Source organism: Lates calcarifer, linkage group LG3 (assembly GCF_001640805.2).
Source record: "Lates calcarifer isolate ASB-BC8 linkage group LG3, TLL_Latcal_v3, whole genome shotgun sequence".
Classification (NCBI taxonomy): Eukaryota; Metazoa; Chordata; class Actinopteri; family Centropomidae; genus Lates; species Lates calcarifer.
In genome coordinates, this window is record NC_066835.1 from 20,682,136 (window position 1) to 20,697,448 (window position 15,313).

The following is a 15,313-nucleotide window of genomic DNA, read 5'->3' on the forward strand; positions in this document are numbered from 1 at the left end:
TCATTTGGATAATACTGTATGTCAGTATTGTTTACCTGTCAGCTTTTTTTTCGGGTCTTCTTCCCCCTAGTGGCCAAAAAGTAACTGATGCAGCTGGAAGAATGTTGGTTTTTGCCCCTTAAGACAAGAAGTTGTCTACATTCCTTTAGATTATGTATTATGTTTGCTAAGAAAAACTTAACTTTCCATAATATCTGTGCAGGAAAAGACTGTGGTCATGATTAATGAAAAGCTGAATGTTAACTGCTGGTCTGTGATGGGACACAAACTGTGGTCTCCTGCATGAAAGTTGGACTCAGAACATGCCCATCCCACAGTCTGACCTCCACACCAGTGCTGCATAAAGGGCACACTGTCTCCTGCATTGGCACTGGGTGCTGTGAATGTAAATCTTTATGTGGGAAATCTTCCAATATGGAGGCAATTCATGTTGAATGTGGTGGGGACAGACTGAGCTAAGAATAATTTGTACTTGCGCAATTTCCTTTATATGAGTCCATCTGTATGTGTCATCAGAGTGAATCATCACACATCCACCTCAGGATTTCCACAGACCAGGTTATTGTGACAAGATTTTCTCAAGACCTCTGAGAGCTTGAACAGATGGAGGTCTGGCTAAACTTTATTCCTGTGAATGAAAAGGTGGATTAACTGGGGTGAGCAGAGTTTTACCTTCCGTTGTATCTTGAATCGTTGCTTTCAAACCCCGGTCCGTCTGCCCAATTCTCTTCCTTTGGTTTAATCCTCTCTATTGCTTTTCCCTGCCTTTTTGTTCCTTTATCTCTTCTTCTTCTATACTTGTTATTCTCCTGATATCTAATTTTTCTGCTCCATCTCTTCTCTCTTCTTCCCTCTCAGTCTGTAAAGTAATAAAACAGGTACTAATTCCACAGGGAACTTTTCTCTCTCCCCCTCTGTTTGATGCACCCCTGTCACGTGTCTCAGTAATGAATTCAATGATTAAATCAGGCTCTGTCTCAGCTCTACTGTTGTGTAGGTATAATACAGAATGAGAACAGCATCTCCCACTGAGGCACGCTCAACCTCCTGCTTCACTCTCTCTCGTTCTTTCACTCTGTTCTGTTCCCCTCTCGCTCCCTCCTCCCCTCTCTACCCTTACACGTGGCTCTACCTCCTGGGTTACAGAAGAAATTTAAAGTAATGTTCTGTGACATTTTCACAGAAATTAATCCCAGTTTTGTTAATGAGTAACATAAGTGAAAAACAGTTATTTGATCTTTATGCAGCTTATGAAAGCTAAGCTGCGCAAGTGATGCTGTTGAATAACTTCAGCCCACATCTCTGATTAGGTCAGTGATTCAGATAGGTCTGGTGTTGTGCTCATTGATGACCGCTTCTCCTAGTGGGAACAACAGCAAACCAGTCTGAGCTTCATAAAGTGGGATTACAAATGCAAATGTCATCTTTTTGTGTCTGAGCCAGAAAACGGCTACATCTATGAAAAATAGTGACAAAAAGAAATGGCCTCAAACAAGGCTTGACAAGATAGATTAAAATGACAGACCTGTGGGGGCAAATACTCCTTCTCCATTCCCAAAAAGAAATGTGTTAATATGAATATAACGCAGGACTTAATGAATGAATGAAATGAACCAAAATGGAAATTCTGTCAGATTTTCTGAATAGGACTAAAATCTCCCTTCTCCTGCTGGTTTATTTCATACCATTGATTGATTAATGATGTAATCAGACAAGAGCCTTACATCGCCATTTGGAACATCTTGAGTTGGATAGGAGACAAAACCATCATGATAATAAGAATCAAATCAAACATTTTATATTGAATTAGGGGATATTTATTTTAACCCCCTGCCAGAAGATAGGTGAGGGTATAAACTCTGTGTATAAATATGATTAAAAGGTACTTTACCTACAGAGGGACAAACTGGAGCAATTATTTATCTAGATAAATATACTAAGAATAAGTATATTTTATTTCTTTGAAATCTCTATGAAGAATACGTTCAAACATACCATAATGATGTGATAATTGCCTTGAGCGTCAAGACAATACATGAAAGAAAACTTTAAGAGAACAGTAAGAAAGAGCTTGTCAGTCAGTAGCTTCTGGGACAATGTTTCCTGCAACTGCAACAGTACAAGTAGAAGAAGACATGGGTGGTTAGCCTGAGCAGTGACAGCTTACCAGACTGAATAGAGAGCTACATACAGAAATGTGAATTCTATTACAAGATAATTCAAGGAGCTCACACAAGGGGATGAACTGATTGACAAGTGGAAGGCACAGGACAAAAACCACAAAGGAATGAAAGCTTTCAAAGAAAAATGTCACCAACACAGAGAAATAGATCTCAAAGATTACGGTTTTAAACTGAGATCCTACAAACAGTGAGTTTTTGAACCTCTGAGACTTCTCTCAGATACTCCTCATTTCCCTTAAACCCTGTTGCTTCCTTTCTCAAAGCCAGTGTTATTGCTTTTATTGGACCAGTGGTGATTTCGATCTTTGCATTTATATAACACAATGTACCAGGGAGTTGAAGCTTTGCATTTAATGACAGGTGTTTATTACTTGCGAAGTGGATGGGTTATGCACATTACAGAATGTGTTGTGTCATCTCTCTGGTAAAATGATGAATAGGGCAAGTGCTCATATCTGTTTATAATAACAAAACCACTGATTTAACATGGATGTGATAATACTGGTTGCTGTGACATGCTAAAACTCTGACGTGTATTCGTTGAATTTCTCCTTTATGTGAGTGGAGCAGCTGTTGGATTGTGCCTGTAGTGAACCTGTTTGATGCTTCCCCCTCTCAGTGAAGCAGCTCATGTTTCTGTGCAATGCAACACACTTTGCCTCTCTCATTCTCTGTATCACACAGTCTCTCCCTGTCTGCATCTGTCTCCCTCTTTTGCTGCTTTCCCCCCTCTCTGACTGTCTTGTCCCTCTTTCTCTCCCTTCCTCTCTGTCTCTCTCTCTCTGTGTCTCTCTCTTCCATCTTCTCTTTTGCTGTTTTGCTCTCTCCATCTCCTCCCCCACCTGCTGTTTCTTTCCACTTGCTGTCACCTCTGGTTCGCTGCTCCTATGCACTGTACTGTATCTTCCACAGGGAGAAATCAGGAGAGTTTGAGATGGTAGGGTGGAAGGAGGAAGCAGAGGCAGAGAGGAGTGGTGAAGAGTAAAGGGTAGAGGAGGTGAAAGGAAAGTCAGGATTATAGCCCACACTGCAGATTGGCACTGCCCGGCAGAAGGGATTGAGACACTTCTGATTTGTACCATTCTGAACCTGAAGGCAGATGTCTTTTCTCTGAGGTAAAATCAGATTAAATAGACACACTTGAGTCCTTGTGGGCCTTCCAGATGTCAGGCAACAACAGGCACTTGTGGGTGCAGTGGCAGGTTGGAGGTCTCCTCCTACGAAGCTCCTGCCAGGGAAACCAAACACTTTCCAGTCACAAAATGGACGGACATGAATGCAGAAGCAGAGACACAAGTACCTTTTTGTCAAAGTGCCCTCAGAGATTGCATGGTGTGTGAGGTTACATCTGTAGCTGACGCACTGATTGTGTTCTGGCTGTATTTTTATTTCAGCTGCTGCGGGCCGACATGATTACACGCACATTGATATTCCAGTATTACTCTAATGTAATGGCTGCTGTGGTGTTTATCACCACACACTTTATGAATGTTGGGTTAAATGAGGTTGCTGAAAGTTTGCGGCCCTCGGTATGATTACATGGTAAGGTAGAAATGTATATAAATATAACCTGGGAGCAATTCAGGTAGCAGCCTTACACATCCTCTCGACTTTCTTGTTGATGCTTTATTTGCATGTGTTTGCCAGAGTTCATGGTGCAATTTCACAATCTATTCACCCTCAGAATTTCTGCTGGCTCACACTGTTTGTTTGTTTGACGAGCAGCAAGAGCTATTCAAGTTTTTTTCTGAATCTATTGCATATCAAACAATGCAGCCAAATCTCTGTCTCACATATTCTCCAGGACCACATTAGCATATCATGAGAAAAGTTTTCTCTCAGCCAGTTAGTGAACTGACCATTTCTTCAAAATTTAAAGTGGCTGACAAAGAGCCCAACAGTTCCCCTTTGGGAAGAGGAGTCTTTGGCAGCAAAGACTGTGACTTTTCAGTCAGCTGCACCTATAGGAACTGAATCTCATTTCACTCTTTGACTCTAAGTCCTTGTGAAGAAAAGCTTCTGCTTAACACCCAAAATGGAAGTGTCCATATTCAGAATTCTGAGGTGTTTTGTATATAATACTAAACACCATATTTCATGTACAATAGCAGGGATAAGCTCATACTCTTATTATTAGAAAGCAGAATATGATATCTGGGATATGCATATAATATCCTGATTTGCTGTCTCTGTAAGCTGCTAATGCTGTTTTTCAATATTTCTACTCCCCACTGCATTTCATACATAATGTAAAGTCAACATATGACTGGAGGGATATTTTGCACTGCACCCAAGCAGTCCCGCTGTGGACCAATGAGGATTATGGATGCAATTCATAATTGTAAACAGAATGTTGTGCAGGTGTGCACAGTAAAGTCTGGTCACTGTCATTTTAATTGTGCAGGCCTCAGTGCCTCAGTGTCATCTAGCAGTGTCTGAAAACCTCTCTTACAGCAGATTAAAGGGGGGATTGTGTCGGACAACGTTTGTAACTTTTCAAAACGAAACAGATAATTCAACAATCACTCCCACTTTACACAGTGATTGGCCACATCTCTCGAGGTCTCCTTTCTCTTTCTTCATGTCTTCACCTGTAGAGACCCACAGTCACTGCTATTCACTCAGTTCTTCCCCTGCCATTAATTTTGATTAAATCACCCCGGGATACATGACACACATCACTGCCTGCGCAGCACAGATTTTTTTCAGGGCTTTGCAAAAGATATTGGTTGTCAGAAGAGAAAGCATAAAATCTTTCCTAATCTGGCTATTGGTTATATCTGTCTAATGTTGAATATATCAGCAATACGCAGTATCAACATGACTATCTTTTTGATGTGGAATCTGATAGATTAGCCCCTCAGGAATATATAAGGTGTGTTCTGGACTGCTTAGTCACTGCAGTTACAACAGTGTATCTCTTTTTCTGAAGTGGTTTCTGCAGTGTGTATCTCTGTTTTGAAGTCCGATTGCAGTTGATTAAGTCTTATTTGAGATGTTGTTGAGGTTTTCTTTCAGTGTGGTCGCCTGTGTGTTTGTGAGTATGTGGGATGGTTTCATTAGGATGCTTTGATGTGCTTTTTTCCAAATGCTTTTAAGGTAGATGTTTCATTAAAAAACATCAAAGGTATAGCTCTCTCATTCTCTCTCACACTATCACTGCTTCACACCAACACTCTTTGCTTTTGTCTTTCCTGGTATTATAAGTATTCTCAAGTATTTGTCCTCCTCCAGTGTTTACTCTCTTTCAGCTTCGCTCTCCCATGTTTTTCTTCTTTGCAAACCTCCCGCTGTTGTGTGACACAAGACTTCAGCTAAAGACGGGGGAACATTTTAGCGAGTTCTGCTCTTAATCTTGTCGCTCCCTCTCTGCGTCGCCCCCTTTTAGTTCCTTGTTTGTCCCACCTCATGGTCTCTACACCTCAACAATGTGATTTCCTCTCATATCAACAGAAATGTGTTTTGTCTTTAGTGCAGAATCCCTGATGTTTGTTCCTTGTAGTCAGGGTCTTGGCTCTACCTCCACAGCTTTGATAACTTTACTTCATTTTCTGTTTTTGTTTTTCTCAACTTTTTTCTTTTTCTCTTCTCATTTGTTTTTTTTTCTAATATTTTCGTAAGGGCAGCAATAACTTGATGTCTTTTCTCTGGTGTACTTTTTTAGAAATAGTACATACTTTGGCATACATTGAAAGTATCACAGTTGTGTGTTAATACTTTACTTGAACATCTTTCAGCTGGCAGAAGTTTCCTTATCTTAGGAAACGTTTCATCATTTTTATATGCCAGCTTTATTTTATTTAATTATTGAATACCACACCCAACCCTAGTTCCACAGGTGATCTGAGACAGATGATCAGTGAACCTATTTCCTGTTCCCCTTACATGGATTTCATCTTGTAGGTTAGAAAAGAAACATCTCATTATTTCACCTCTGTGCTCTCCTGTTTTTTTCACAGGTACTTCACCAACATATCTATCGGTGGGCGGGATTATTCCTTCAACAGTGATGGCTATCTGTCCAACCCGCTGCTTGATGTCATCTCTTACACCAATGGGAGAGGCTGGGAGGAGGTCAGTACGCAGCTGTGCAAGTTGGCACTAATTATCATAGCGTGCCGGCTAGCCGCAATTTCACACCCCATCAAACATGCTAGCTCATCACTGCTCAGTTTCACCTTTCTGCTGTCTCATTGTCTGTGTCTCTCCCCCTCTCCCTCTCTCCCAGATCTCATTAGATCTCCTGTAAGCCCCCTCCCCTTCTCGCTCTCTCTCCCTCCACTCTTTCTGGGTTTGTCAGCCTTGTTAGCCAGCGCTAACTCTCAGTCCAATATCCTCTCCGTCAGGGGCCATGTGTAGCAGTTGTACAGTAATAGCACCAAATCCAAGGTCTGGCCTCTGAGGGCACTTTCAATTCCTCAAGACTCCTTTCGACCTGAGAAAAACAAGTAAACCTTTTTGTTCTATCCCGCTGTGTTCCATTTGCTCCTGACCTTTTATGACTCAATATGTTTACAGACGAATGCAGACTCAAGGCCACCCTCATTTTAAGGATGATAACTGAAAAGGAAAAATCAACCTTTAACAGTGCAGCATCAGTATGAGCCCTTGGATTTCAAAGTGTTTGTAGTTCTTCACCTTCCTGTCAGAGCTGAACTTCCTCCTAAAGGTGCAGCGCTGTATAGTTTTCCAGCTTGGCTCTATATGAGAAGGATGAATAAAGGATTTAGATTAGCGTGCATTAAGTGGGATTTAAGGAATAAGTAAACTCAATTTATGTCAGAAGATTCTCTAAGCAGGATTTCTGTGCACTGTACACCTTTTTATCAGACTGAATCACAGTGAGCCACAATATGGTCAAAAGTATCATGGGAAAGGGAAATGGGAATGAACCACTATACAAAGCCTGGTTCAAAAATAGATAGATGATTTTCCTGGTTTGGTGTAAGAGAACTTGACTGGCCTGTACCAAGTCATCCTGACCTCAGCCCCATCCAAAACCTTTAGGATGAGCTACATCAACTGCAAGCCAGACTTATCAGCTAACATCAGCGTTGGACCTCATATGCCTGCAGCCAGGTTCCCACACAAGGTAGAAAACCTTCCCAGAAGAGTGGAAGTAGTTACTTACATATTAATACCCATGGTTTTCATTCATATGAGACATTTAACAATATGAGTGTAACATTTAGCCCATACACCAAAGAATGCCAAAGAAACCGACTGGGTGCTTTGAGGCTTGGCAGATTTGCTCAAATACCAGACTCAGACAGCAGACTCATTGCTTGTTTGCCTGTTAGCCTGCTGGCTTCTTTTAACCTGTGGGTATTACTCCTTATTCCCGCTGCCTGCAGACTTTGGAAAGACTCATTGCTGCAGTTTAGTTAAGTTACACAGCTTTTAGTGTCTGGTAGTGTTAATAATTGTTTTGCATTATGATTTAAATGTGTTATTTTTCATTTCCCCTACTGTCAACAATCAGACATCCTGTCACTAGTCTAAACTCTGACTCAGCTGATGTGTGGAAATTTCCTCAACTTTAATATATATATTTTTAGCTTTTAGAGGCCCAATCAGACCATGTAATGTAGGGTAGTATGAAGATTTATGGCTACATTGGATTTTAAAATCAAAAACAGAAAAGTGTCAGCATTGGGAACTGGAGTAGCTTTTAGCACTGGATGTTGACTGGTAAAGGTGAAATTCAGGGGAGAATTTTAGAAACTGATGTGTGAGGACTATTATACCATGGTTATGTTTCTGTAACCACATTTAAATTTTTGACAAACTGACAAAGGACAGTACATCCTCAGTCTCTAGGTCACTGCATAAATTAGCATATGACTAAACAATGACCCAGATCCTTCAAATTTGCTTTCAACTCTGTCAAAACGCTGCTGTAATTGCAAAATTCAGATCTCTTGGTATTGTATTGTATTATTACACAGAATAATTAATTGCAGTTTATTAAACTGTATAAAGTGAACAAACAATCAAGGAACTAGTAAGACGCTGGGGGAAACACTGTCATAGTAACATTAAACTGCATCTTTAGCAAGACACTTTAGATGTCAAATTGGTCAGTATCTCATTTTTTCATTCTTTTTTCACCAGTTTCAATCCCTCTCAGTGTCTCATGGTGAATCTTTGATCTGAACTGGCCTCTAAAGCCCCTTTTTTTAGTTGTCAACACTCATGATAAAACGCATTAACTTGACAATGCTGTATAATGTTTCTCCCTCTGGACTTCTATAAAACGCTGACTTACTGTCGGCAATTTGCATCTGAAAAACCTTGGACTGAATGGTGGTGTTTGGGCATGTGGGGGGGTTTGCACTATTTTATACATCACGTATGCTGCGATCTGAAATTGACCTCAATCTCGTTTTGCAGAAGATAACATGCCTCAGAGCAAGATTCAGACTGGGGAAAATATTAAAGTTAGTGACAGTACTTTAGTTTAAAACCTGACAAATAGGCAGTGCTCATGAGAAATAAAAGTGCTGCCTCTTATCATTTGATTGCTGAACAAGGGGCATTTATTTTTGGAGAATGTGAGCTGTTTTATTCATGTTTTCGAGTCTTCTGTACCTCACTCAGTCTTTCTTTAGTTTTTGAGTTCAGCACATCCAGCTTGTATGTCTCCTGGCAGAAGTTAACCTTACAGAAGAGCAGAGACTTACAGTAGTGCAGGAGACAGCAAACTGAAGCACTACTCCGTCTGTTGGAATCGTAGTCAGGTTTTCTGCCTTTTTCTGCCATTTTCTCACCTTTACTGTATTGAATTTCTTCTGAATGAAGGCTGAGATACTGACAGAAGAGATAGGTTACTGTCTTGTGCTCCATGGAATTGGGAAAGATAGAGGAAGAAAAACTGGCTACAGGAAGCAGAAAAATTGACAGATAAGGGTTTACTTTGCACTGCTGCTCTCAAAGGATGACTCCTGTGCTGCTCTTTTATATCTCATGTTCAGGTGAATTTATGAGAAAATCATCAGGGTAGCCATGTCATGTTTCGAACAGGAAACCTGTCTCAGGATTGTTAATTTTACACAATGTATGATTCCTCTCTGGAAACTGCTGCAGCCAAGCTATACTTATGATCTGTTTCATAGACTGCTCAGAGAACTGAGTAACCTATAGCTGTTATTATCAATATTTTTATGTCAGTAAATGACTGTGTAATGTTAAAGGGGGCTTGCTGACACTGACAAACCCACAGAGAATTATCATTCAAGTCTGAGCAGACTCTACAGAGCATTTCAGTGTCTTTCAGTTCGGTGTTTTGGCTCCCTGGACCTGCACCTGTACAGTTTGGGTTCACTCCTCCTGCTCTTACTACCACTGCTGTCAAAGAAAGTTCTAAAAGCCCACCTGATGCTAGTTTTTGCATCACTAAATGGCAAACAGGCAAAGTTAGCTACTAGCCAGTGCATTTTGCAGCCAAATATAACAAAAATAATTCCTTCAAAATACAGATGTGGAAGGGTTTGCTGATGCAAACAAAATTTGATTGTCGACAGTTTTGGGCCAGCAGTGCGATAAGAATGGACTTCATTTGAGTCTGTTATGTCATTATGTTTTTGTCTGTCATTTCCAAGCAAAGATTTTCAGGTTAACTGTGACCTGTCAGCTTATGGCCAAAGGACAAGCAATGTCCATACAACTTGCAACAAGCACTTGACCCCAACTACCCAGTCGTTGCTCCTCAACCTCATTTGTCTGAACACCCCTGTTACCCCGGCGTATATTTGTTGAATTAACCTCTCCTGAACTGAATCATGGAGTATGTTTGCAGAGCACAGAAACCTGAGGGCAGCTGAACAAGAGTCAGACTGTAGAGCTTGTAGGGAGATCTGGGACTATATTTATCAAGAGTCTCAGAGTGGGAAAATTCACAGAGATGAATTTTTCAGTCTTGCTTTTAGGCAGAGATCATATTTGCGAACTACTGTAGCATCTTCCTATCTCCACCAGGACTTGAGAACTCAAGAACTGTCCTAACCCACGGTTAGTTTGTGTTGACCATATAAAATAACAATGGCTATAACCAATGAGCTGTGCTAATTTACATTACAAGTGTCACAATAATGACTTTCCTTCATGACTGTGATTCCCCACCTCACATTTCAAGCACATGCGAAGTGAATTCTCTTCCACTAAACCTGATTTAATAAGAACAGTATTTTACCCAAATTAGTTTAATTTCATTACATTTTTAATGGCATGATGGATGGATTCCATACCACAGTATCCACACCTGCACACGTGTGTTTACGGATGCATGAGTAGTGATGCTGGGGCTAAATGTTCCATGCATGATACATAGCAAAGTAAAAACCAAGACAGACCAACAGCTCCATTTAAGAAGAAATTCCACTGGTTCTCATTTAACTTGTGGTAAGCTTTGTTGGATAATTCTTTCCTGTTCCATATTGTCAGTATTAACCTTTACTTTAGTAGCTTCTTCTTTCATGCTCTTTTTTTCTACATTATATTATGTTATTAAGTTGTTCTTGTGTATTTGTGCTTCAGTGCAGATTGCAGTGGAAATGAAAGGGTTCTTGAGTTGTTTGATTTTTGTTGTTATGCAGCCAACTGTGCCTTCTCTCATACCAGCTTTTGCACATGTAATTCTGTGGGTTTTATGAAGTTAGGTGTAACATGATGCAACAATACAGCAAGTCATCTAACATTTGTTTGTTCCTGAAGCCGAAGCATAAATAGTGAATTATACAGTGGATCAATGAGCGAAAAAGACAAGAAAGCAGAGGTAGATTTTTCATCAGCCTGACAGGAGAGCTGTAATTCTAAAGCACACAAAACTGAATCCCATTTCAGTTTAGTGTAAAGGTGCAATAAGAGTTTTACAACCCCACAACACAGGAGGATCACGGTATATCAACCGAAGGGATTTGAAAGAACTGTTAATCGGTTACAATGATTCAGCCCGTACTTTATAAGGCTTTAAAACTGACTTCCTGGCCTGGACTTCCAACCAATAGAGTTTGTAGTTTCTCTAATAGAAGATCATTCTATAGGCAAATAACACAAGGCACTTCTGCTAAAGAGCTTCATTCTCACGTTAAAACTCGTGGCAGAGTAGTACTGTCACTCCAGTAGTTTTCACTTGATGTTTTAGCTCAGTTTCTATTAAATAGTTTTTCTGAAGGTAACCCAGCTTGGCACACTCATGTGTTGGTTGAACACGGCTGTAGATTTCATCAGCAGCCTTTATTCACAAAGATCAATACTTAAACCTTCAATTCATGAAATATCAAAATATCATGTAGACAAAGTAAGATGGCAATAAGACTAGAAGACTGATGAGAAGGCATGATAATAGTTACAGTGATCAATGATCACACACATAATCAGCAGCGATCAGACATTATCTAAGACATATAGTAAACTGACAAGCTTATCTACCCACTACATCACCTTATTAAAGCTGCAGTGTTGGCAGGATTTTAAAATAGGTATTAAATGAGAAAAATTAATCCCTATAATACACCATTTTTTAGTATGCTAATTTGTCTAAATCTCCACTATTGCTCCACTTTTTAGGATAAATCCTTGGCACAGCCAGAGGATGTGACCTTGGATTTTAAACTGTCCATGTCTCCACCCTTCAGTGTGCAGTACTCATTGAACTCATGTTTTCATATTTAATGAGAATTAAAAATACAGTACCTTAACTAGACTAGACTAGACTAGACTAGACTAGACCTTGAATGAGCCTAGAGCAACCTTTTGAAGCAGTGTGGATCAGACACTATTGATTAAATAAAACATTCAATGAAACTTTATTTTCTTTATGTTCTGTTGACACCCTTAGTTGTTATACTTTAAGAAATATTTCAGTTCTGCTGCTAGTTGGAGTTTATAAGCAATTTTTCTCAGAGACCAATTTCTGCACTTCAGTTCAGAACAATTTGCAGCTGTTTTGCACTCACAGAGTGGACTGGCAGAGTGAAAATAGAACCAGAAATCACTTAAAAGTAGTAATGAATCCACTACTAGCAGGAGTCTCATGGATGAATGCACCACTATTGATGAACCGCTGTTTATAAAATGGCTGCCAGTCCTGCAGTAATTATTACAGGTGAGAAGTGGCTGTATTTTCTCTCTGTTGGAGTGATTTCTAGGCTGCTGTGTCCACTTCTTCTCCTCCTGACATTTCAGTATTGGATTTGGTTGAAACTTTTTAGCATTCAGGAAAACAACAAGGTTAAATATTACTTGTGTTTGTACTTCAAGAGCCTCGACTCAGATGGTTGTCATCATTGGAAAACAGAACAGGAGCCAGTACAGTTCAAGTCTGACCAAAATAAATAATGATACAAGCAGACAGAAAGTCCAGACAGCAGGAGACTCTACAATAATAATAATTTGAAAAACTACATTTATGAAATAAAACTTTCTATTCAATACTGAGTGTGACAAGGTTACAGAAGTCAAAAAATCAGCCAAATGGAAAATAATATGATGATGGTGGGGCATGTGAATCAGTCATATTGTCTAATTAATTAACTTTTAACAAATATACAAACAACAAAACACTGCAATATAAATGCAAAGATTGAACTAATGTTTCATTTTACACAAATCATTCTATTTATACAGGTACACTAGCAAAATACAATTGTATTCTCTCCATTAAGAAGAAACCTCAGGCTCAGAGCAGGGACAGTGAAGGTCAGGGTCAGTGTGAATGCAGCAGTCAGGGACCATCACACAAAACTTTCAGGGCCAGACCACCAACTGTGGACCTCCAGGTGAAAATACAGGTATGACGAAATAAATTTAAAGTGCAGTCATATTTATACCACATATTGTATAATTTATTGTTCTGCAGGATTTAGACTAATAGCATTATGCACTGTGCATTTTTGATAGTTAGCCTTTGTTTGACATGAGCACTTTCTCTGCTGTGCCTGTGAGGTCTATTACCTAAGTACCAAGGTTAAAAGAGAAATTCAAATTTCCTTTGATAACATTGTGATAGTATATAATTCATAGTGTGTTGCTCTGAAAATTACACCCTGTCCTTATCTTTGAGAATAAGAGAAGTATTTATCAGAATCTTTGTATGAATGGATGTTTTGCTATACTCTAGAAGCAGACAACTGTGTGACTGTGATTCAGCTTATTCCCAGGTTAGAACAGTTTTAACAATTGCTATTCTCATCACTGAGTGTTTGGTCTTTGTATGAAAAGGTCCTCTGGTGCTCAGACAGTGATGAGTTTTACCTCTGTAGCAGCAGCTGCAGTGATTTGTTTGTAATAAACAGAAGAAGAGTTGTGTTACAATGAGTTGTCGCAGCTACTGTGGCTGATCAAACAGAAAAATACAGAGAAAATCAAATATTCCTTTCTAAGTCATTGATTCTGTAAAGCAGCTTTTGGATAGTTTGGGATAATTAATGTCAAATTATTGATAAGGGGTGGGTAGCAGATCAGTTTATTGATCCTACAGAGCATTTTGGGAGAAATGGCTGCAAAAGTAATGAGTCTTCCAGTCAATGCATGTCAGGGGGTTGATTTTGAAAGTAATGCACATTGAATCATTGAATTTTCTAGGTAGTGTCCCCCAAACTGTTGAGCTCTCTGAGCAGTGCATCTCAGATCATTGATTGTCATGGAAATGTCAAAGATAGGCATGAAGAGGCTATAGAGATGATTATGACTGAGATCCATTTCTTCACGATGGAATTACATCTCTGCATATGTGCTGGAGTTTGCTTTGTTCTCTATTTTGGTGATTTTATTTATTTATTATTAAGTTGGATTTAATGTTGGTGTTGTCATTAAGTCTCATAACATTTTGATGTTCAAGCTCCATGGAAACTGAGAACCACAAAATATCAAATTGTGCTCTGTTCTTGCCTTCTGCTGGGCTGACAATCCAGGGATTCAGCTCTTGTCTGGGTTGTGTGTGTCTGAGAGTGTGTGTGTGTGTGTGTGTGTGTGTGTGTGTGTGTGTGTGTGTGTATGAATGTGAGTGTTTTTGTGTTTAAAGAGCAGCAGAATGCATTTACTTGAGTTAATGCAAAACATGTTAGAGGGGGTGAATTGGAGGACAAATGAGCATGACAGAGCAAATTATCATGTTTTTCTATAATGAACTATTGGATCTGGCTATTATTATTTATGCAGCAGGGAGAGAGAGAGGGAGAGGAGACCAGAGACTGTGAAAAACAGAAAGTGCATAAAAGATAGAGTGAGTGAGGTCGGTCCAAAGTGCCAGGTGCTGCAAATTTGCTATTTACATCAATCTTTTGTCTGTACCTCTGGTCCTTGTGTTAATGCATTAAAGTGGCCAAAATGAATAATTATGAATAACAATGTGCATGTGTGGCCATGCACCTATTTGTATTTTTGTGCCTAATTGTATCTCTTGGTCTTGTTGGTTCCTGTGTGTGTGGGATTATGTTTTTGTGCATGTATGTGTCTGTGTGTGTTTCTCTGCTTTAACCGTGTAGAATATTGTGTTTTTACCCCACTATGTATTCTCAATGCATTGTGGGGTTATCTGTGACCATAGTTCATTATGTGGACTAACCTACGGTCTCAGAAAAAAAAGAGCTTGATCTAGTTTTAACATCTGTTTGGAAAAGATTAGTTTTTTGTATTTACAGCCCCTAACTGCCCGGTAGACCTGTAGGGTATCAACTGACAAAATGATCTTGCTGTTATATAACATGTTTACCCTGAAGGGTAAGGAAAGGTAATGTGTAATATGGTCTATGTGTCTGACCAAACACTTGATCTCATTATTAAATAATGCACATTAAGAAGATTAAGAAGAAGAGGATTATAAAATTAATTTGACCTAAATAAGACAATACAGAGCTGCATGACTAAGACGTAATACTTACTCACAACTATGAGAAGACATGTTTAGTCACTCAGGAAGATTGTTGGACTTCTTATCAAAAAGGTTAATAGTTTGCTTTTTGTTTTAAGACTTGGTTTTAGGGTGATGAAGATTATGTCAAGATGTTAGTTAGCGTAAGAGTCTGGCATGTGGTCTTTAAGGTTAACGTAAGTCTAATGTCCTCACAAGTGACAAAAACTGTGTATGTTTGTGTTTGAAAGGCTTTGTTTGCTTTTTCCACAAATCCCAG

The 15,313-nt window shown here is 39.4% G+C and overlaps 1 protein-coding gene across 4 annotated transcripts in view; it reads left to right on the forward strand.

Moving 5' to 3' along the window:
• grin2da (glutamate receptor, ionotropic, N-methyl D-aspartate 2D, a) overlaps positions 1-15,313 on the forward strand; it is a 179,067-nt gene that overhangs the window by 109,653 nt on the left and 54,101 nt on the right. For all 4 annotated transcript variants that reach the window (XM_051068899.1, XM_051068901.1, XM_051068905.1 and 1 more), the window contains one exon: positions 6,143-6,257. In XM_051068899.1, coding sequence (XP_050924856.1) covers positions 6,143-6,257 — 115 coding nt within the window. The remainder of the gene's footprint in view (positions 1-6,142; positions 6,258-15,313) is intronic.